At 43.2% G+C, this 24,359-nt stretch overlaps 1 protein-coding gene across 9 annotated transcripts in view; it reads left to right on the forward strand.

Annotated features, from left to right (window-relative positions):
- The window catches only part of RB1CC1 (RB1 inducible coiled-coil 1), a 666,167-nt gene that overhangs the window by 391,179 nt on the left and 250,629 nt on the right, over positions 1-24,359 (forward strand). For all 9 annotated transcript variants that reach the window (XM_085605628.1, XM_085605635.1, XM_085605627.1 and 6 more), the window contains one exon: positions 14,940-15,105. In XM_085605628.1, coding sequence (XP_085461754.1) covers positions 14,940-15,105 — 166 coding nt within the window. The remainder of the gene's footprint in view (positions 1-14,939; positions 15,106-24,359) is intronic.

Consider the following 24,359-nt stretch of genomic DNA (forward strand, 5'->3'; position numbering starts at 1 on the left):
TATCAAAAATATTGATTTGGTTGATTAAGAAGATATGTGTATAATTTTGCATCACATGGCGTAAATACTTGTTTGAGCCATGAATACTGTGAAAGGACTCCCACTTGGCATTGAAATGTGCCAGCACTTTTCTGAAGTTTGACCCTGCCCTTAAATCTAATAGAATGAGAACACAATGGCTAAAAGTAGCAAGATGCACCTTATTAATCAATGTCCGAGCACCACAATTTTCCTCCAGTGGTATTTATACGACAAAGACTTTTCTGTGTTTAGAAATAATTAGCTCATCCTCTGCTACTTTGAAATAAGACAGTATGCAGATCACAATGATTTTTGTACTGCTCTCTTTTAAATTGCTATATGTTACACAACAAAATCAAATCATATTAAATGGTTACAACAAGAAAAATCCATGTCAATATGTCGTTGTTAGGTTTGTTTAGATTGCTATGCAAGAATGCAGTCATTTTAGTGGACTGGATTGATATATTTTTTGAGATCACAAGCAACATAGACTGTGGCTCATTTCCAATTGCAATGATCTAATAATTCTACTGTAAGATGTTTACAATATTTTAACTGTCTGTATCCGTTTGTTTTTAATAAATAAAAATTATTTCTTTCACCTCTGACACAAATTGCCTTATTTACTAATGTGTAAATATTGAGATAAAAAGTTTATAAAAAGGGATACCAGAATAGATGGTGTAAACATAATCAGAGGATGAATTGTTTTGGCATTGTTGAACTTCTCACCCAAACATAGTTTGCTTTTTTAAGGTTATAATAATTAGTAAGTAGGAGACATTTCCTCGTGCCCATTAAATCCTGGTGCTCAACCCTTCCAGATTTACCATGGGCCAACCCCTTCTTACATGTAGTCCATTTTAGAGAGGAGACCTGTTGTGACTTCCCAAAAAGTAAGTTTGCCATTTATTAGTGAACTTTCTTTTGATGGATACTTCTGCCTGAAGATTCCTCACCTTTTGAATATCCCAGGCATCATACTAGATAAGAAACTTTGATGGCACTCCTGCTGCACCGATAGGGAATGCTGACTCCATCTCGGCGCTGGAAGCGACGCCGTGGTGATGTCACGAGAGCCATATAGCATCCACACCTGTGCACCGATCTCAGTTCCTTTTTTATTTATTTTTTTACATGCCCTATAATGCATATGAGGATCACACTCTCTCCTTGCCTTCAGGGCATATTCAAAGAGACATTTCTGAAAGTTGTTCTAATTTGAGTGAAGTGCTAGTTATGTTCCTCTCAAGTAAGTCAGTGTTCAAGCCCTGTAGGACTCTAACGTGTAAATGTCTATTTAGACTCTAACCAAGTATGCCTGTAGTGCTTGGTGTCAAGGTACTACTTGACACCATGCGACAAATGCAGCCTTATATATCAGAATGCCATAAAGAAGTAAGAGGCCAAACATGTTATGTCCTGTGACGAGCACCGGCCTGGGCAGTGCTCGAGCTCCAGGTTTTGATCCCTTCCAGGTCCTCTGATTCATAGGATTCATCAAAAGACAAAACATTTAAAAAAAAGACAAAAAGAAGAGCCATGGGATTCTTTGTCTAAGCAATGTTTACTCTCAAAAGATAAGATGCCTTAATACTGTCCGCCTCGTGCATTGTGCTCATCGGAGATGGATCTGAGTTCCCTCTACCAGTGGAGTCGTGGCTGGTACTGGCACCCATTCCAGTCCTTCAACCATTAACACCCTTTCTGTTGCTACCTCAGGCTTATTCTGAGCTCCAGGAAATGATTTGGCTTGTTTCATGCACACCATGATGGAAATGTTTAAGTATGTACTGTTCCCCTTTGGATCATCTTCAGGCTCACAAGACTTTTTAGAACTCAGTTCCTACCTCGCTACTGTTTCTCTCCTTCTCCTACACTGAACTCTGGAAGCTTCCAGGCACCAAGACCTTCGCTAGTTCACCTGTCCTAGGCTCTGATACATTGATGGGCATGCCCTTAGACAGTGCAAGGATTTTTGAGGACAAAGAAAGCACTGCACTAGAGTGGTTCAAGGCAGGCAAGGTGAAGACCCAAATCGTAGCAAAAGACTACAATCAGTTTAGCAGATTTTGGGGCATCTCCAAAAACTTTAATTTTCAATTGCTGCTCAGACAATACAGAGGTAAGGGGACGACTGACCCAGCAACCCCTTTCTCTTCCCCTGCACTACCTAGAAAGTCACTGTAGCTTCTCTTGAAAGCCATGTGCATCAGTTCTGAAATCCTGGCTTGTCATAACTTCAGACCAATGCATCCTTAAGATTGTAGAAATGGGGTATGCTCCATTCTTCCAGCAGGCCACTTCTCACAATCCCCTTTGAAGTCCCTTTAGTCAGAAGACCATCCTTGAGTACTGGAGCAGGGATCCCAACTGCAGGAAGGAGCATTGGAGTTGGTAATTTGGGCAGGGCTGCTACTCTCTGTACATCCTGGTGCCCAAGAAGGATCTCAGTCTTTGTCTGATCCTTGACCTCAGGATCTTGAATTTTTACCAGTACAAGGAAAAGCTCAGGATGCTGTCCCTGGTTCGAGTACTTCTGATGCTGGAAGTAGAAGACTGTATGGGTTGGCTACCATATTTCAATGCTACAGGAGCTATCTGTGTGTGTATGGTAGGGTCTACCCATTAACAGTGTTCATGGTCCTCCAGTTCAGAATAACACCTGCGTCTCAGGTCTACACAAAGGTGATGGAAGTGGTTTCTGCCCATCTCAGGAGATCCGGGATCAGCTCAAAGCTGGGTCGCACCAGATGGTGTTGCATCACTTGCCAGCAACACCACTGGGGCTTTTCCATTAAATGCTCAAGCCTCCCTAGAGCCCTCTCAACATTTCCAGTTCATAGGGGCTGTAGGAGAAAGATATCCGGGATATAATTCCAGTGTGTCGGGAGGGAACTCAGATTCCAGTTCTGATGGTTCTCCGTCTGCTGGGTCTTGAGTCTTCTTGGACCCTTCTGTATATATATGTATGCTGGCTTATGAGGGCTCCCCGGTAATGCCTTCTCAGCCAGTGGTTCATATTCTGCCCCCCACCAGGCGCCGCCATGTTTGTGACAGATGAGTGGTGTACTCATCTGGAGGAGCCAGAGATTAGAGACCTCAGGTCATTAGAGGAGCAGTTTCTGCACATCAACCTGCTTGAACTGAGGACAGCTCGATAGGTGCTCTGGCTGGCCTAAAAATCATAAAAATGTTACTAGACCTGCAGGTCTAGTAACTTGAATAATCTACTCGACCTAACTAATGTATTTGACCCGTAAACTGGTCTCAAATTGTGTGATCCTAAGCAAATATTTTATTTTACAGAGCCACATTTTTCTACATCGTCACAAAAGCACCTTCAAATATGTGTTTTCAGTATTTCTGCTGCACAAAAACCCTTTAAAAAACGTTTTTATTGACTAAGAAGCATATTTATCAAGGGTTTGCGTCACGTTTGCACCACGCAACATGGTGCATGTGCGACGCAAACCCTAAAATGTGATTTATCAAGCCACGCAAGTCCACTTTGTGTGGCCCTGAGTGGCTTGATAAATCAGGAGTAACACAATGCAGTGCAAAACGCTCCATTGCGTTACTCTGCCCTGTAAAGTCGTTCCATGGGTGCTGCGTGGGTGTTCCCACGCAACTCCCATGGATTTTGACGCATCCCCAGATTTGCTATTGCTGATAGGCTGGGAATGTGCCAAAATGCTATGCCTTCCCAGGTGAGGCGCAACGAGGAGAAATATCTTCATTTCTCCTTGTTACTTCCTGCCTCAGGGGTTTGTTTTTTATGCAGGAAGGTGTCCCTTTCGGCACAAAAACAATCCTGCATGCAATGCAGGCACCCTTCCCTGCATTGGCCCTGGGCAGCCCCTTGTGTGTGAGTGTGGGTAAGGACAGGCATGTGCTGTATTGTAATAAATGCAGGGCACTCCTTGCCTTTCCCTGGACCGTAGCGCAGCAAGGGGACATGCTGCACTGCGTTGCATTTACATAAATGTGGCCATAATTGTTAGCTCCATATATAATAAAAATCTAGCTCACATTTAGGGTACAGATGACCCTTGATTGCCTATTAGTTCACTAATAGCATTGCCATCATGGACGGAGCAAGAATGTTTCTCAGTTCATGTGTAAAAACTCACTTTTAACAACTGTATTACTAAAGCATGATATGGTGGTGCACTGTCATTTACATATAGCACATTTTCTATTTAAATGGCCACAACCTTTCACACTAACATGCAGTTATACTGATAAAACTATATAGCGTATAAACGATAATCTGTGGAAATTGGTTTTCAGCAGCAATTATCATCATTTTCACATCACACAGTAAAGTGTTGTGATTTGTCTTCATCCTAATAAAAGCTTGTTTTTTCTCACAGAGTTACCCAAAATTAGTCTTTATACTGATTAGATATTTAAATGTGTGTTAGAAAAACAAAACTGACATCCTACAGCCTTTCATTTCACACTTTTTGTACAGCCCAATTTTCAGACAGTTCATTGTACAAGATCCTCTACTTGTCTTTCTCTGACTCCAAAGTTAATGGAATTAAGGCATGAACTGACTTTTGACCTCTGTCTCTAAACTTAGAGGAAATATGCCACAATAGAAACAAGATTTAAAGGCATCTTTATTGCTCATTCACTTTGTGAGTGAACAGAACACCTGTTTTTTGTCAGCTCAACAAAAGGACCAGTAGGCCCTAAAAATAGCTTGCTCTGATAAAATCAGACTCACCATAGCAAGGGGGCAAGTAGAGTTTTTGGGGCCTGCTTGGGTCTTCATCCCTTCACTTTGCAGTCAGTAAGTCCAGATCATGATGAGCAACACAGCAGTGTTGTGGTATGTAAACAAATACAGAGCAGTGGGGTCTTATTTCTCTGTGTTGAGAAGCACTGTGGCCTATGGGCATGGGTACTCTAGCGTACGTTTTGGCTGCCATCTGGTCTGCTTTATGAACAGAAGTGCCGACATCCTCTTGTTGACAGTGAGTGGCATCTCAGTTTGCAGGGTGTTTGGTACATCTTTGTCTTGTAGGTCAACCCTCAGGTGCCTCTTTCCAAACGTATTGCACCATTCAGTATATCCTGCAGGGAGTCTTCGGGGATGTGCTTCAACTCAAGTGGAACATTCCACTTCATTACACTCTTCCTTACATACCATTGATTCTTCAGGTGCTGAGGAAGATTCACCAGGACCAGGTTCACGTTATAGCCCTATGCTGGCCATGAAGGGGGTGGTATGTCTACCTTCTGCACCACTTCGCCTAACTCTGAGGGTTGCCCTTCTCTCCTAGGCTTAGGGCATGTTTTTCTACCCACTTCTACAGCATCTCCCTTCATGTCTGAAGACTGAGCGGAGGCTTATGTTCTCTTTGCAACTGCTGCTAGAAGTGGTCAATATAATTCTGTCTGCTTGTTACAGCTCCACCAAAACGGTCTATTCTGAAAGGTGGAACAGATTTGTTTTATGGTGTGTAAAGCATGAGATGGATTCCTTGAGAGCTAGCCAGTCTGATGTCCTCTGATTCATGTTTTTCTTGGCCCAGCTGGGCTGTGCAGAGGGTGCCCTAAATGGATTTATTGTGGCACTGACTGTTTTTCTTTGACATCCAGCCATCCCTGATCATGATGAGAAGGAACTGACAAATGTATTTCCTCTCACTCCTTTTGCCATGTCCCAATGGGACTTGAAACCTATTTTGACCTTTCTGATGGGTGCTCTGTTTGAGCTACTTCACAGTTGTTAATTGAGAATGATGTCACTTCAAGCTGTCTTTCTTGTGGCCACTGCCTCAGTGAGATGGGACAGTGAGTAGGAAGCGCTAAGCAAGTGACCCTCTCATCTGTGCATCTCTTGCACACATGCTTCTTCTTGGACAAATGAGTTTATTGAACTAGCATGGCTTTCCTTTCAAAGGTACTGACCTCATACCCTCCACCCCATCACATCAATGAGGAGAAAAGATTACACCAGCTGGATCCCAAAAGAGCTAACTGCTTTTACATCGACCGCACTAAGGAGACCCGATCTGAAGACCAGCATTTTGTGTGGTACAGCAAGAAGGATAAAGCACTGCAATAGAGGACATTGTCCAGATGGATAATTTTGTGCGTCAAGATGTACTATTCCCCCTGATAAAATGGAACCACCAGAGGGAAAGGTGAGCCCATTCCACCAGAACAAATGTTTGCTCTGCTAGGATATGTCGGGCAGCTACATAGGCTTCCATTCCTACCTTTACCAAATGTTATTGTCTGGCTTGAGGGTGAGGAGAGTTGACCATTTTACACAGAATATACTCCAGGTTTTCATTGTTTGACTCTCCTTCAAACCCACCACCTAATTAACCATTGCTTTTGCCTCTATTTAGTAGGTGATAAATCTGCAGGTATAAAGCCAGCGTCACCTACTGGCAAATGAGACCTAAAAAGGTTTATGGGTCCAGTCTAACACCTGGTGATATTCAGCAGTTAAGAAATCTGGAGGTAAATAGGAGTATTTACCAGAGAGATCATTACTGAAGGTAAGTATCTTTTTTTTTATATAGGTCTAGATGTCTGAAGTGAAACGAATTTGGGAAAGTGCAAGTAAAATTAGGTTGAGAAGCCATCTTGGCAAGTAATTGTTCATGTTTTAAAGATCTTATAGGCAAATATATTTTTCTAGGGTTATAGCCTGATGTAAATAGGTCGGATCACTATAAGGTTAAGCACTCCTTAAAATAATTGTCAATAATTTTCATACTTTAATAAATTGGAAGAACTATTTTTGCAAGGGTGGATGTAGTCAATTAATGATTGAGTTGCAAGACAGTGACTAAAACGGAAAGTCACTCTTACAAGGACATTTATTTTGTTAACTGCATGAAAAACTCCTAAGATCTGTAGACTTAAGAAAAAGGATTAAAATGCTCTTAGCCTAGCATTCTTGAGCACTCTGCATATGTATGTTAAGAATGTATGCATTGAAAAACTTTACGAACATCATTCACAAGTCCTCCTTATGCTCTATCAGTAGTACCATAAATCCTCCGATTATTCCACCTGTCCCTTTTGAAGAGGAGCCTGAGGGCATTAGGCACTAAATAGCATACAAAAAGATTATACTCATAATTTCCAGTGCCTCATAACAGTTTGTACCCAAATCCATCCACTCTTGCTTTTAAGATTTTGACCAGCACAAAACCTAGGCGTTTGTCTCTTGCAAACCTTCCTGAGTTCATCGGTCTAGGTAATCAGTACTTTAACCAGTAACTTTCAGGAAGATGAAGGTAGCACTAGACATTGTTGGCAATAGACCAACTCCTGTTTGGATCTTAGTAATTGGGCTGCATTTTTCTCTTTTCTGATGACCAAAAGGCATTTGAATTTTATATGAGTCTTTGTACCTGGGTAGTTACCTTGATAGCTGAGTCAGATGCATACTTGCACAAGTACCACTTTCTTAATGAAGCTGAAAAAGAAGAACCATTGAAAATCTGTCAGTTTGCCATCTTCTCGAATACTGGCCAAGAAGATCTAATGGGGGCAAAGATGGGAACATCATACATTCTTTGGGATTCCCTCACATCAATTACTGCTCAGAAACTATTCCTTTTTTCTAAAAGATGATGGAGAGAGACCACCACATCAAACAATACCTCTTCCTGATCCTCAGTAGGGGCTGTTTGTTTTGTCATTTATTCTATGAGCAGCTTAGCAATGCACTTTCACCAGCCCACCATCTTAACGAATATAAGCCTTAATTGGCCACCGCCTATGACCTGTGGCTGTTTGTGAACACTGTATTCTGTAAGAAAGGCCAATTTAGCAAGTAGATCCATTCAGAGGACTAACTTTCTACATGAGAACCCATTGTAACACTTACTAGTATTCTCTCAACATGTGCTATAGTTTGCTCCTGGAATAAACATTTATTTTTTTGTCTCTATTACTAATGCTCTGTTGAGCAGTTAAGACTATCATCATAGTGGTCTTATTGATTCATTTTGCTTTTCAGATACACATCTGAATTAGGTGAACTTTAAACCCTCATATATTGTAATATACTGTTTCGTCATATTTTGTGTCCCTAAATGCAACAATTTGCATGTTACTGTATTGTATCCTTCTTTCCTACTCTCAGACCATTTTTTAGCCTTTTAAAGTTGTTTCTGATCGTTCCACACTCACTGGGGAATCAACATATGGCAGATACAATTGAACCCTCAGTATAGTAATAGCAGGATCCCTCAAGGTGCCAGCACTTTAGAACAGACATCCTCAAGGCAGAGCCATATTACCATGACAGTGTCACTGAACAACATCTGGATTGGGATCATGCTTACAAATAACTGATTTGTAAAGTGTGCTGTTCAATGACTAAATGAGTAAATACATTCAATATTGTGCTTTATGCTTGCTCTGCAATGCCACCAGTAAAGGGAACCAGGTCAGTGGGTGATCCTAAGTGATTCCTTGTGCCTTCCTTTACTTAAAAAAGATTCAGAAGCATCTAAAGTCTACTCTTTCTCCACAAAACTCAGTTTATGCTTGTATATTTGTTTGCCACTGTTATTTCGATTGCTTGAGCTCAGATGTATAAGGAGTTTGAAAAATGATAATTTTAAAGATCTAGGGTGAAATGACCCTGGACCAAAGATGTTGAAAATGTTATACTATCTAATATGGTAAAGTCCCCATTTTAGTTTAAAAGAAAGAAGTGAAAACCGTACTGTAACCGTGGCAGTAATCCACTAAGGCAAGTGATATAAAGGCTAAAACATAATGGCTGAATTATTGAAAAAGATTAATTTTAATTCCCCCCAACATGTAGCATGAGCCAAATAACTGTCTAGCTGCCACTAACCTGCAACCGAGAACTCAACTTTTCACACACCTCCGCTCTATCCAATTACCTAAATAGAGCTGCAGCTTGACAAGTGACTTAGGAAAATACACTGTTTTGCAGACCTAAATTAAAAAAATCATAATTAATATGACTAGCGTTTAACCGTTTGTGGTATTGTTGGCAATAAAATTTGCCACCTCAGAGCAAAGAGTTGTTATTCAGTTACAACCTGGAGAAAATTAGATATGCAAGGGATGCGAAAATTAAGGAGCTTTTGAATGTTAAGTAAATACTGGGGATTCCTTAACACATGAAATCCAAAGAGTGTACCTTGGATTATTTTTTCAGAAATACTGCAGTATATTCTCATTCCCTTTTTCGCATCCAAGAGACATACAGTAAACTTAAAATAAAGATGTATTTTAGTTCTGGGGTAAAAAAATATTTCTTTAGAGCTGGATAATCAAATTAATTTCTTCCTTGGGACTAGTTGGTGATTGAAGCCTTTGAAAATGTTTGGTAGTGGTTTCCTGTTCTTTACAGATGGTAAAAATGTTATTGAATATTTAGTGTGTTTTCCCATCAACGTTGCTTTATTTTTCCTGCTTTCAGTTTTATTTTCATGTCTCCTCAATTTTGAATTTATAATTATGTTAATCTGATTCTCCTTATGTGTTCCCCTTCACTCTTGTGCTACTGTTTATTGTTACAAGTAATGGTTTCTATTTTATCTATTGGTTTCCTTCTTTTTACTCTAATATTTGAATACATTTCTAGAGCTCAACCATTACCATTACATGAGTGACCAACAGTTAACTGGCCGATTGTGTGCAGCAAAACAGCGTTCTGACTAAACTTCATTTGAAGAGACATTAAATTTAGGTTCTTAAAACAAACATTCAACAGTTCTGGTTAGACTTCTAATCATAGCCCTTCCTATCCCCCACCCCCAATAATTGTGTTGCTCATGACCTCACACCGCATAACAGATGACATCATTGATAAAACAAAAATTAATTGATGTTTTATTTTTGGTGGAAGGCTGATGAACCTCTGTTATCAGATGGATGTCCTTGGGTTTAAGTGTATGGGCATAATAGCCTCTTTTAGCTGTACTTTAAGCAATGCATGTTATCATGTACCTCCAATGCAATACATAGCACGGTTGCAGTAATGCTGTCACCATCTAACTGTCAAATGATATAATGAGAAAATAAGTTGCTATAGTTGTACTGCTATTTGATTCGCTAACTGACATAAAGTACGCTGTAAAGTTACAGTACCACTGTCACCATCTAGAATTCCCCTACACAAAATAGAAAAATAAATTGATATTAAAGGCTTCCACACTCATAGTCCTACATTTTAGTCATCCTTAAACACATGAAATGCTGTTGTCAAGGCTGCTATTCCTCTGTTAAAACCTGAGGGATGCCCAGAATTTTTTTCTTCTGAAAACCTATTAGAAAGTACTGTGAATATTTATTTGCACTGCCATCAGGGACAGCTGTAATGTTATGAGCAATGCATTGTGGGGCATTACACTTTAGTTCTAACTGTAAAATTCCTTCAGTTGACGTTTTGTCAGGTATATTGGTCATTTTTTAAAATATATTACGTTGAATAGATGCTATATTTAGCAGGTCACCCTATATTCCCTTAATGTTTTTTTCTATGAGAATATTTTACAATATGTGGTTAGATGTGAACTTACTAATCCTATTTCAAGCAATTTTTAAATCGCCATCAATTTAGTGCATTGTAAAAGTTATTGTTTTTTCCCAGTGGTGAGTGACTAGGGTATTTTCTGTACATTTTGAGTGTGACCTCAAACTCTGTTCATTACTTTCTTCTATCCCATTGGCCCATACGTTGTCAGGCTAGCCCCAGGTAAGTTTTTTTTCAGCTGCGCCCCTTGTAACAGCAGACTAATCTGAATTTTCTTAGATGATCAGCGTGGGTTTCTGAAACATCAGGCGCACTAAGCAATATGATTTGATTTCTAATTATAATTTATGTCCAAGAAAGAATTTGGGCAAAACTAATGGTACAGGTAGTCTTAAATTTGCTATATAAGCATTTTACATTTGTCTAATAACTAAACTTCTCATCTAATTCACAGCAAATGTAAAAAAAAACAATCAATTCTGCTTCAGACAGAGCTTGTTGCAAAAGGGTGCAGCAGTATTTGCTGTAGTGGAGATGAAAAACTTTAATGGATATTTAATCACACACCTTGAAAATTGTATTTCCCCTTAATAGTGTTTGAAACTCATCACTAAGTCTCCACCATGTCTGACTCAAGGACTAGATGTGGGTGGGGCTAGTTGTTGATGTTGTTTTCAAACGATTTGAACTAATTAACAAAAAGAAAATGTATTGGTAAAGCAATATTTCTGAGATCTGAAAGAAACAGTTAGGTATAGATTCCTTACCTTAGAATTACCCATAGGCCTCAGACTGGATCCGGAGAATTTTCGCCAGCAGTACCCCTGTGCGTCGAAAGGTGGCGTCGGTCGACTCCATGTTTGTTGTTGGTGTTGTGGTTGCCGGGATAAAGTCGCGGTAGCTACTTAGATGCCGCCCTCGCGCACCGATGTCAGTTCTTTCTTTCTCCGTGCCAGCAAGCGCAGACGGACTTTTTTCGACCGTGAATCCAAAGTCTTTGCGGGAGCGGTCTCGAAAGCTTCTTGAGGCCCGCAGTCGGCTCCGCTCCATTCGAGGTCCTGGTCACGTAGGAGGTCGAGCGAGTAACACGGAGCCATCAGCACTCTTCATCCAATTCTTCGCACTCAGGGTCAGGTAAGTCTAAGCACAATAAGAAGTCGAAGAAGCATTGTCGCTCTTCAACTTCTCCCTGTCCGTCAGCCTACGCGACGAGGGATGCGGGTGGTGTCCCTCTCGCGTGCGGAACCCAAAGGGCCAACTCCGGGCTTCCCTCCCCTCCCCTCCCGGGACCCGGAGCGACCCCTGCCCAGCTTCGTCAGTTTTACGAAGTGATGCATGCCATCTTTGGGCAGCCCGACTCTGCCTTCGGGCCCACGGACTTGGCTGGGGGCCCTGGGCCTTCGACGCCGGCGGCTCAGGCGCCGGCAACGCACCTATACGGCCACAAGGCAGACAACGTGCTGAAGCGCTTCAAGGACTCTAGGGCTACGGCTATGTCCTTGGGACTCTCCACCACCCACCCTGCGCAGTCTGCCTTTCGCCCCTTTTGTGGCTACGGAAGGGGTGCCCCGCCACGTCCCGCCCAGAACCACAGGCCGGTGCAAGCTGTTCAGCCTCAGTGTGGCCGGAGACACTGGCACACCATCATGTCTAACAGGTGGGTTTTGCAAATAGTCCGAAGGGGCTACTCCCTCCCCTTCGAGACTACCCCTCTCACCATGCCACCTCAGTGCCATTGCATGTCGGAGGATCATCTGGCCCTTCTCCAACAGGAAGTTTTGGCACTCTTGGCCAAGGGAGCCATCGAGCAAGTTCCTGTCCCAAAAGTAGGTCGTGGTTGCAATTCCCACTACTTTCTGGTGCCCAAGAAGGACAAAGTTCTGTATCCTTGGATCTCAGGAACGCCAACTGCTTCCTCTGGATGGAGAAGTTCCAAATGTTGACGCTAGCTCAGGTCCTGTCTGCCCTAGACCCTGGAGACTGGATGGTAGCGTTGGACTTGCAGGACGCTTATTTCCACATCCCCGTCCTGCCGGCCCACTGGCGTTACCTGCATTTCTCGGTAGGCCACGAGCACTTTCAGTTTACCGTGCTCCCCTTTGGCCTTACTAGCGCCCCTCGGGTGTTCATGAATGTGATGTCAGTGGTCGCAGCTCATCTGCGCAGATAAGGGGTTCCAGTCTTCCCCCTATATCGACGACTGGCTGTTGAAGACGGGCTCGCCCCAGGCTGTCGTCTCCCACCTCCAGACTACGGCCCACTTGCATTCGCTGGGGTTCTCTGTCAACGTGCTGAAATCACACCCGACTCATCGGAGCGGTTCTAGACACGACGCAGTTTTGTGTCTGTCCTCCCGAACAGCGAGTCTGGGATATTCTGGCAATGATTCCGATCTTTCAGCCTCTGTCCCTGGTTTGGGTCAGAATGACCCTGAGGCTGCTGGGCGTCATGGCCTCCTGCATCCTGCTGGTGGATCATGCCAGGAGGCATATGCAGGCTCTGCAGTGGGACCTGAAGTTCCAGTGGGCACAGCATCAGGGGAATCTGTTAGATTATGTCCAGATCTCGGAGAGCACTGCACAACAATTGCAGTGGTGGCTAACGAACCGGGATTGGGTCAACGGCAGATCCCGCTCCTTTCCCCACCCGAAGTTCACAGTGGTGACAGATTCGTCACTGCTGGGATGGGGCGGCCACATGGGAGAGGCGGAGATCCGAGGCCTCTGGTCTCCAGCGGAGTCCGGGCTCCACATCAACCTTCTAGAGCTTTAGGCGATCCGTCTTGCACTAAAGGCATTCCTTCCCTCTGTCCGGGTAAGAGCACCCACTATTGATTAAATGTCACAAGCAGTTCTGTAATATTCTACCTTCCCATTTTAAGTTATTTTTGTCACATGGTTTTTTAGCTACATATTTCTTTTATACATTTATGCCACTAAGTGCCTTTTTGCCCAAGTTTCTGGATCCAACCGAACCGTGCATGAGTTTTTGCTGAGCATTTTCTTCTGAATTTGAGTTGTCATCAAAAATGGTCCTTCATCTGTTTCTGCTCTCGGAATATCTGAGTAAAATTACTGCTGTAAGTAAGCATGCACACCAATTTTTGTTAAAAAGGAAAGAATGCGCACCAAATTCCAGTAGCTCAGTTACCCTGTTCATGCGCATGTATGGGTATTTGATTATTTCCAAGGCTTCCTAATCAGACAGATGGTGTGGACAGAACATCCTTCTTTTGATATGTGTCTGACAAATTTGAAATTCCACAATGTGTTCCCCTGGTAAGGAGTAACATCCCCTCTGTGCACTCTCTGAAGAAATTGTTCTTTTTTAACCTTGGTACCTCAATAATACAAAAGTGTGACCCAGTGTAAAATGAAAGATCCGTCAAAAATGTAGCTTCATGGTTTTTCTTTTTTTATCAATGAATGATATTTTCGTTGAAGGCATATCATGTAGTGTCATCACAGGATTTCATACAAATAACGTGGGTATCGCATGAGATATTGATGAATAAAGAAAAACTATGAAGCAAACTTTTAGAAGGACCTTTCATTTTAATTGGATTACACTTATGGATTACTGAGTTACCAAGTTTAAAAACAAACAGTTTCTTCAGAGAGTGCACAAAGGGGATGCTAATATTTGTAGATTTATATAGCGCGGCTTATCACCCGTGAGGGTATCCAGGCACTGTTCATGGGCACGGGGAGATTGCGATTTGCACAGGATGTTATGTCTATGCCGAGACTCGAACCGGGATCCCCAGCTCCTGAGTCGGCAGCTCTGGCTGCTGCGCTACAACCCCTGCCAGGGGACCCATTGCGCAATTGTTTGTACTGACACCCATGACCACAGGGCGATACCCTGGTACACCCACCCAACTTTGCTACAAGTGAACACAGATCCAAATCACGCTTAACCTGCAGTGTGCGTTTGTCAGTTTATCCACAAATTTTAAATTGCACCATATCGTAAACTGATAGCATGTTTTCTGGTATATGCATTTCTTACATTATTCAAACTTAAATAATCTTCTTTTTTTTTGGTTTTAAATATAAAATATCATGGCATTTAAGAAATTGCTTATCTAGCATCATGTTGCATTTGAAATACAGTCACCGTAGCATATGAAATTGAATAATAATATTACTTAAAGACAGTCAAGTGATTCTTGCTTTCATTTTATGCCATGTTAGAGCCTTTTCTTCTGTATTTACTCTTCACTGTCCAGTGCATCGCAGTACTCCACATTTAATGGCATAAATATTATTTAAACTTAAATTGAATGTTCTAGTGTAAAAAATTATAATAGTATTGCAATTTGTTTGACTTAACTGAGATTAATACAGTATGAGTCTATGATTATTAATTATGTCTATGTGATGTATATATTGTAATTCTAAATGTATTTTTTAAGACCTACTGATGAATCATTTGGTGGGGATTCAGCAAGCTTGGCTTCAGAACTTCAAAGGAGGCTTGAGGAGGAAAAATGTTCATTTTTGCAACAGCTTGAATGTCAGGAAAAACAAATGAATGAAGAAATGCAGAACCTCAAGACATCGCTGATTGCAGAGCAGCAGGTAAGGCTAAGATTTTTCTAAGATTTTTAACATCATTGTTATTGGAATGACCTGTAGAATTAAAGTTGTTCATAATGTGTCATAATATAGCTGAATATTTACTGGCTTTTAGTTTAAGCCATTCACTTGTCAGGATGCTTGTTCACCTCTGTGACAAACCTTTTTTCAAAAACTCCAGAATTAAATTGTTTAAACACATTAACCCCTTTGTTCTCTGTGTCACCCAAACATTCATTCATTTGCAGGCAGTAAACTGTGTGCACTGCTTATAGCAAATTTGTAAAGCAACTGAAAGTAAAATGTCAGTTTGCGGTAACTGTGTTTTTAATCACAAATGTCACCTATGGACTGATTAGAAACCCACTGCAACTATATATTTTCAATATCCACGCATACAATTTCTGTTGCTGGGTGCCTGACCACTCTAACTGGGTCAGTGCACCGAATAAGAAGTTTGTCAGATCATTTTTTTTTTCCAGTGGTGGTTTCCTGCAGTCTTCCTCACACAGGAACATTTCCCTAAGGTGCTTAACCCAAGCTATTTTTCCCTGGGTTGCCTTGATTTGGGGATATCAGACCTGTGTTTTTTAAGTGGGTTTGAGCTGGGATACAAATCTAATCACTCTGGAATGTTTTGGATGGAGTGGTATTCCTTGGGAGATAACTGCAGTGTTTGAGCTTTGGGCCGACTGACACTCAGGGAACCTACCAACCTTAGACATTACTGAAAACTAAAGACAGAGGAGAATCTAGGGTGATGTGGCTTGCATTAATTTCAACATAATTTCTCAAAAGCCCCCGCAGATAAAAAGTATGGGTAAACCAGTCACACACGACATACGTATTACTCTCCGCTGGTGTAACATAAGCCACATGGTTGCCTATTTGACTGTGTTAGTTAAAGACAGTCATGTTGTTTTTCTGCTGTTCCAATTTACCATTGTTTTACATGATCTGTGTCAAGTAAATGGTAGTTAAACGAACCATATGGGATAATTTCACATCACCCGTTATATGTATATTTAGACCAAATATATTTGGCAGGTCCACTGGAACAGGATGGATACGGCGTTATTCCAGTATCCATGTATAATTACATTTTTAAATAAATTAAGAAACTCTCGGGCGAAACATATATATTCCAATAACAACATTGCAAGTCTGCCAATTAGCAGCAATAGTAGAAATATGTCTGTTCTCGACGTCTATTTTTTCACTTTGTTTATATGCGCTCATCCACGAACAAGACTTGTGAGGCCGAATCAAAAGCCACTCTTATTCACATTTTGTATTTGGCTTAGAGAAAAGAAGCTGTTGCTGCATTATTATTGACATAATGTGGAGGGGTGCTTTTATTTGTAAAGTCTATAGTTCACGATATTAAGACTTTTTTTAGCATACTTAAATGTAGTTCCTTTGTTTACACTGAGCTTTAAGAGGTATGTACTCTAAAGTCCTCTTCGAACATTAACCCTCACATTTGTGGCTCCCATAATTATTGCATCACTGCATTTGATTGCCCCCTTTTTCAGCTTACCTCAAATTTCTTCTGAAACTCATCCCCCACCATCAAAGATCTATTATGTTAAATAGTGCTGCTCTAGAGATTGTCGGTTTGGAAATCTAGAATTGTAATCTTTGGATGCATTAGTTTACTTCTTCCATAGCCACGTTGTGGAATGTATTTGAACTGAGAGTTGATCTGATCTTTTGTCTGTAGGTCATTTACCTTCTCCACCTCACATGAGTTGGAACCCTTCTCCTGTTTCATTGCTTAAGTTGAAAGGATCACATTTCTTCATTTTTGTGCTTGCATTACCACTATGAGATTGGCAGTATCCCATTCCTGCACACTAGATTGGTTGAGAGCTGATGTATCAAGAGCAACTGGCATTTCCATTGTGACATACTTTTGAGCCTTTAGACCTCTAAGAGAAAATCTAAAAATGCACATAGCATAAATCATGTTTTGTTGTTATTGACAGGTAACAGACATATGTTTGTTCAACACACTTATACTAGTTTTAATGATCTTGAAAGACTGAAAGGGAAAGTGGACCTGCAAGAATCTGAATCTGTAGCCATGGTATGGATCACATACCTGTGGTGAATGTGCTACTCCACTTGGGCAGTGAATGGAAAGACAGTTTTCCAGAGCTACACATCCAGGCTCAGTGATGGAGTGATAAAGTGGAATCCTTATCGGAAAAGCCCGGTCTTTCTGGGTATCTTATCCATAGGTGACCCTAAAAACATAGTTCTAGAGATACACACAAAAAGTAAAATGCATACATGATATTCAACTGTATAACAAAGAGTTTGCTTTAGGCACAAGTAAAAAGATTTGGGTACATCAGGATTGATGGCCCAGGTTACTATTTTTTGAGTCATTGCATCACCAGCTCAAAACTGGTTGTGTGAAGATCGAAGACCATTGGAAGCCTATGGGTTCTACTTCACACACACAATCCTAAATGAAATTACCCTCTCAGTAGCTTTCTTTGCCTCTTTGTTGTCCTCTGCTCTTTGAAGCAGTTCCACTTTTGTGAACAATATACAGCTTAACACACTTTAAATGAAACATAAATATAAGAAGGGCGAAAGACCTGGTTTGTAGCTAATTTCAACTGGGTCAATTACTACATTACTGATGTTCCTGCTACAAGAGTCAGAAGGGGCATTGCAAAAGGAGGCCTCTCTATTCTACTCACAGTTGAGATACAGTGGGACTTTGAAATACTACGTATTCCAAGAGCAATGCGAAATGCATCAAACTCAATCTACCCAAAATGAGTGCCTATTCTGAAGACTCCTTATTTCTATTCAGCATCTATGTTCCCCCGGCCTGAAGTTCAATTCTTTGCTCAATGAGATATTTGAATCAATAGAGTCTATTCTTCAGGAAACTCCCAAATGTTAATAATAGTAGATTTCAACACAAACAGTTTCAAACGCTTCGATAAAAGCCCATGAAAACAAGGATTCGAAAGAAGCCTGTCCATTCCTGACCCTGTCTTTCCACTTAAAGTTAAGGTAGACAAACACAGAAAAATATCACTGGAGTCACTGCATGGAATAAATGGTGTGATCCTAAATGGAAGAACTGAAGGGGACATCCTGGCTGCTCACACCAGAAAAGGGGTCATCAGCAACTCCATTATTGACTAAATTATAACAAGTTATGATTTATCTCAGAAATTCTCTTTCTTTAAATGGGAGTTTGTCCTAGTCAGTGATCACGCCATTTTAATTTCAAAACTAGAATTGCAATAACATTTAAAAGCCATCCATCTTGGACCTTAACAGATGGAAACGGAGAAGCTTCTATAGCTGGTAACAAAGGCCGACTCATTTGGAATTCAAATAATATATCTAAGCTGAACTCAGTAGCCATGTCATCTCGGCCTCAACATTCACTAGTACATAGCATAAGCTCTTTCATTACCTGTTTTGTGCTTATTCAATTAAACGGGGGAAAGAAATCCAAGCTCTGCGAATGAAAAGAAGAAAAATTTGTTTTATCAACAGTAAAAAAATAAGGGATAAGAACTAGGTTGGTTTGCAGGAAGCAGCCTTATAAAAGGACAGTAATATCGTTTGGCAGCTTATCTTTAAATTTACGGGCAGTAGGAAAAATCCTGAAGCAATTTCCATCCCGCAGATGGAATGAATTAAATACTTCTAAGAGTCCCGATAAAATTCCCATAGAGGTATTAAAAAGTGATGCAGAAGGCTGGAGTAGTCTTCTCACCCCCCTCTTTTCACCGCCTCTTTTCTCATTGTTATGCAACAGGGCAAATTCCAAGCTCATGGAAAGGACCTATAGTAGTTTCTTCGTATAAAAAATGATCACAGCCTTCTCCTTGTAACTATCGTCAAACTGCTCTGCTTGATGCAACTGGAAAGATCTTCACATCAAGCGTTTTGGACCACCTCAAAGATTGGGCATACTCTAAGGGTATGATACCACTAGTCCAGGCGGGTTTTTGACCCAAACACTCAGTGACTGATAATATCGCAATAGTGCGATCTGCTATTGACTAGTATGCAGTGTCTAAGTTGCAAGTTGTATATGCATTGTTCGTTGACTTCTCTACTGCTTTTAACAGGGACGATCGACCAACCATTTGGAGGAAACTAGTGAGATACCAAGTGATTTCTCAAATCTGATTTTTGCTCTTCATTCATCCACCTGGAGCAGAGTTTTAATGGGGGGGGGGGGACAAGGGACTGACGACTAAGATTTTAACATACAATGGCTTGAAGCAGGGATGTATTTTAGCCCCACTTTTGTTTTCATCATTCCTTTGTGATTTACTAGTCTGTTTTAATACACTTGAAAAAATTCCCTCCATAAATAGCACTTCAAGACGATCATATTTCAATGTACACTGATGACGTAGTAATTTTTGACATTACACCTATTGGACTTCAGGGGAATCTGGATGTCCTTTTTGAGAATGCTAGGATAACTTCTTGAAGATAAATATTTGCAAAACCAAGGTGGCACCTTTTAGAGGAAAGAAGCAGTGCCACCCTTTTAACTTAAACTAATGAATATATTAGAGTTATGCATTGTAGAACGCTGGCTCTTTATATGATATGCCACTAGGTGTTTATATTGTGCAAAGAGTCCAGAGATTCTCCAGAAGTGTACTGGGCTCAATGTAAACCCAAAATGCTCTCTTTGTGATAGTGTGGTAGGGCAGCCTTATGCTTAACACAGAGGAGTGTAAGACATTTTTTTATGCACACATCGTCCAATGAATGACAAACCACTCAAAAAGGAGATCTACACCAATTTTAGAAAAATAAGCTTCATTCAAGTTTTATTTTAAGACCAAGATGTACACAAAATAGTAAGTACTTTTTTTAGGAAAAATACTTTACACTTTAAAAAGTGAACACTTGATGCAATTTTAAGGCTTTGCAATGTTAACCTATGCGAGGAAAACAAGAATGCAGTTTTGCAGGTAAGCACTCGACTTACAAATTCAGTTTCCGGGTTCCATGTTTAACACCAGGCAAGGTTCAAATCCGCTTCAGCACCAAGACTTCACCACCTGAGGCTCAGGGGCGGTTGGGTGCAGAGGTCAAATTTGAGGTTTTGGCGCCCAATGTTAATCAATAGAGATGCAAGGTAATCAAAGTCACGCTGTTCACAGGTGAGTAAATTGGTGTCAGGAGTCAATCTCCTTGAGTAAAAGTAAGTACAGGTGGGTGCAACATGGCAGCACCAAACTTACACCCTCAGCAGCACAGTGCCGGCTGGGTGCAGAGTACTAACACAGCGTCAGGCACCCAATGCAGTTCAATGGAGGAGATTGATCATGAAGAAAGGCTGCAGGCTCAGGCCAGGAGGCCAGATGAAGAAAACCCACAGCTGCCCAGGTAAGTAACGACGCTAGAGGACATAGAGACACTGTTGTTAAAGCTTCCCAAGGCTCAAGGGCTTCGGTGCCCTTACGTATTGGAAAAGTCTTACCAGGCAGGTCGTGTTCTGGGATAGTCTTCGAGTTGAGGCTGCAGGCGGCGACGTGTAGGCCGGCATGGATCAGCCCGCAGTGAAATCTTCCTCAGAAGTGCTGGGAAACCTGCACTTGACCGGTTGGCTACTTGGACTTGGGCAATGGGTGCCGAGTTGGGGTCAGGCAGTGGTTTTGCGGTTCCTCTGAGCAGAGTTCTTTGTTCTTTAAAGTTGGTTGTTTCTGGACAGGTCCACTGTCCATGGAAGATCTTTTTTTTTTTTTAAAGTTTTTATTGTGCAGAGAAAAAGGGTACAAGCACGGGCCTACAACCTCCTGGGCCGGCCGCTAGTATTCAAAAATGATCGAGCAGGTCAAAAAACATTGACTGGCCCACAGGGGCTCCGCTAAATTACAGAAGATCAGACTGCACAAAAGGGACGTCAGGATATACCCTTTTTACATAAATATCAACAAAAGTAAAGAAAAACAAAAAGCAAGGCGAAAAACATTGAAAGGGCGTCTAACCACAGTAGAGGAACTCCACACCCGACCACCCTAGGGTGGTCAATAAAAAGGAGGGGAGTCTGAGAGGGAGGGGGGTGGCACGGGAAAACCAAATCTATACACAGATGAACAAATTAAGCAAGGAACCCTCAAGGATCAGGGGGACAAGGCAACCTCAGACGTATCCACCAGGGGGGGAGAACAGATAGTCCCTCGATACACATTCCACTGACCCCAGATTCTACCCCACGCCCCCGGTTTACCACGAGCCACATACACCGTCTTCTCCCTGAACATGCACCAGTCCATGTTCTCCTTCCATACGGACACGGTGGGAGGCCGTTGGGAACCCCAAAGCTGCGCAATATCTCTCTTCACGATCATGTTCCCAAGGGCCGCCCACCGAGCCTGGGCCGCATTATAGTCATTGGGCTCCCACACATTCAGAACACATCGGCGCACCTCCGGCAACAGAGCGACCCCAGTGACTCGTTTCATAACATCATGCACCTGGCGCCAATATTGCGCCACCTCGCAGCACTCCCAGAGGATGTGGAGAAAGGTGGCACTGAGCCCGCAGCCACGCTTACAGAGCCCGTCGTCAGAAAACCCCATCGAGACCAAACGGGGACCCGTCACATAGACACGATGGAGAATCTTAAGCTGGACCAGACGGAGACGGGCCGGGATGGCAACCTCCTTAGGGGATGACAGCGCAGACTGCCAGTCCTCGTCGTCCAACTCAACCCCATCACCCGTCCACGCCTCCCGAAGTCGTACCAAGAGATCAGCCCGATTATTTATTAATTTTTTATAAATCAGGGAGATAGTACTGTCGGGGACGTGTCCGCCGAGTATACGGTCCTCGAGAGGCGAAGAAACAGGGACCGTGGTCCCCTCCCCAAAGACCGAGAGCAGGGCGTGCCGAACCTGGGCATAGCGGAAGAACTCCCTTTCACTAAGCTCGTACTCGCTCTGAAGCGCCGCGAAGGATTTAACCGCGCCTTTAACCCATAGGTCCCCCACTCTGCTAATGCCGATCGTATCCCAGTGCTCAAAGCCTTTCGTTGTCCAGAGGCTTCCCAAGCGCTCTGAGGCGAATAAAGGAGTAGCACACGTTAAACGCTCACTCCAGCCCACAGCTACATTCGCCGCCTTCCACACCCGTACCGCAATCCTAGTAGGGCCCGTGAGGGTCCTTCCGACAGATCGAGAGTAAAGCGCTCTGTTATAGTTACCGCCGGGAAGCAGGAATTTATACATCTCATATGCCGGGTTCGAACCAGGAGCGTACGTAGCATGGTTAATGGCAGCCAGCTGGGAGGCCCAATAGTACCTTTTAATGTCAGGAAGCGCGATGCCCCCGTCATACCAGGGAAGAGTCAGCTTTGCCAAAGCGATGCGCGCACGACCGTCCCAAACCAGTCTCCTCTGCAAACTCTCCACTTCCCTAAAGTAGGCCGCCGGAATGATATCGAAGGAGTTCTGGAGTGCATAAAGAAATCTGGGAAGGGACATCATTTTAAACAGTGCTGCGCGACCAAGTGGAGACAAGGGCAACTTACACCACCGAGCCGTATCCACCCTCAAACGCCGGAGGGGAGACAGGAGATTCTGCTCGTAGCGGGCCGCCGGGTCCAACGAAACGTACACCCCCAAGTATTTAAAGCCGGATTGAGATGTTTGGATCGGAAGCCGAGGCGGCAAGAGAGGAAGGCCACCAGAGATAGGATACACGCAAGATTTGGACCAGTTAATTATCAAACCCGAATTTCTCCCGAAGGAAGTAAGAACATCAAAAAGCACATTGAGCGACTTCCGCGGCGAGGTGAGGTACAAAAGAATGTCATCTGCGTACAACGAGACCCGATCCTTGAAGCCCGGGGCCCACCGGATCCCTCTGATCGAGGGCTCCCAGCGGAGCCAGGCAGCGAGCGGCTCCAAGGCGAGAGCAAAGAGCAGAGGGGACAACGGGCACCCCTGCCTAGTACCCCTCCCGAGAGCCAAGGGCCGAGAAACCCGCCCATTGACAACAACCTGAGCCATTGGTCCAGCATAGAGGAGCTTAACCCAACTAATAAATCCCTCCCCAAAGCCAAACTTCGCCAATACGGCCCAAAGGAATGGCCACTCGATGGTATCAAAGGCCATCGTGGCGTCTAAGAAAACCAATATGGCCGGTTCAGAGAAGGACTCCGCCCTAGCGAGGACGCCATGGAGACGCCGCAAGTTGAGAGCGGTATTATGATGCGGGATAAAGCCGCATTGGTCCGGATGTATCAGATCACATATAACTCTCAGCAAGCGATTAGCGAGGACCTTGGCAAGGATTTTCGGCTCGGCATTTAGTAGGGAAATAGGCCTATATGAGGCACAGCGGTCTCGTGGCTTACCGTCCTTGGGAATCACAACTATGGTAGCCAGACGCTGGTCGTCGGGAAGGGAACCCCGCTCGAGCGACTCCAGAAACATACGACGGAGGAAGGGCACGATTTTAGCCGGGCGTAGTTTATACAGTTCAATCGGCAATCCGTTGGGGCCCATAGCCTTGCCCGAGCGAAGGGAACGAATCGCGGTAGCGATCTCGTCGACAGACAGGGAGGCCTCCATCTGCTCATGATCCTCGACGGATAAGCCGGGCAAGGCAATATCCCGCAGCAAGGGACGAGAGTCATCCTCATCTCTATCAGATACCGGGGAGTACACCGCCCGGAGGTGGTCAGCAAAACACTCCACAATCTCACCCGGGTCAGTCTCACACACACTCCATCCGAAACCCGAAGCTCCGGGACCACACGATTCACTCTCTCCTTCTTGTCCAACCAAGCAATCAGTTTACCCGCCTTGTCCCCGGCATCATACAACCTACCCTGCTGCTCCCTATACATGGTCTTGGCAGCGTCAGTAACAAGAGACTTATATTCAAACTGCTTCAAGCTGAGGGCGTGAAGCCCGTCCTGAGTGACACCCGTCTCCAAAGCTGCCTCCAGCCCCGATACTTCAGTCTCCAGCTTCACCACCGCCTCATTCTTAACCCTCTTAGCCTCCACTATCTGGGATAGGGCATGCCCGCGGAGCACCGCTTTGAAGGCTTCCCACAGGGACACTGAGGACAACACCGACCCCTCATTCTCGAGAAAATACAGATCAATCGACTTAACGAGGCTATCACGAATTTTGGGGTCTCGCAAGTACCAAGGGTTAATAGGGGCGATCCGCCCAGCGGACCGCGTCCCGGTGTCAAAAAGCAACCACAGCGGGGAATGATCAGAGATACCCCGG

The sequence above is a fragment of the Triturus cristatus genome, chromosome 5_1 (genome assembly GCF_964204655.1).
Source record: "Triturus cristatus chromosome 5_1, aTriCri1.1, whole genome shotgun sequence".
NCBI lineage: Eukaryota > Metazoa > Chordata > Amphibia > Caudata > Salamandridae > Triturus > Triturus cristatus.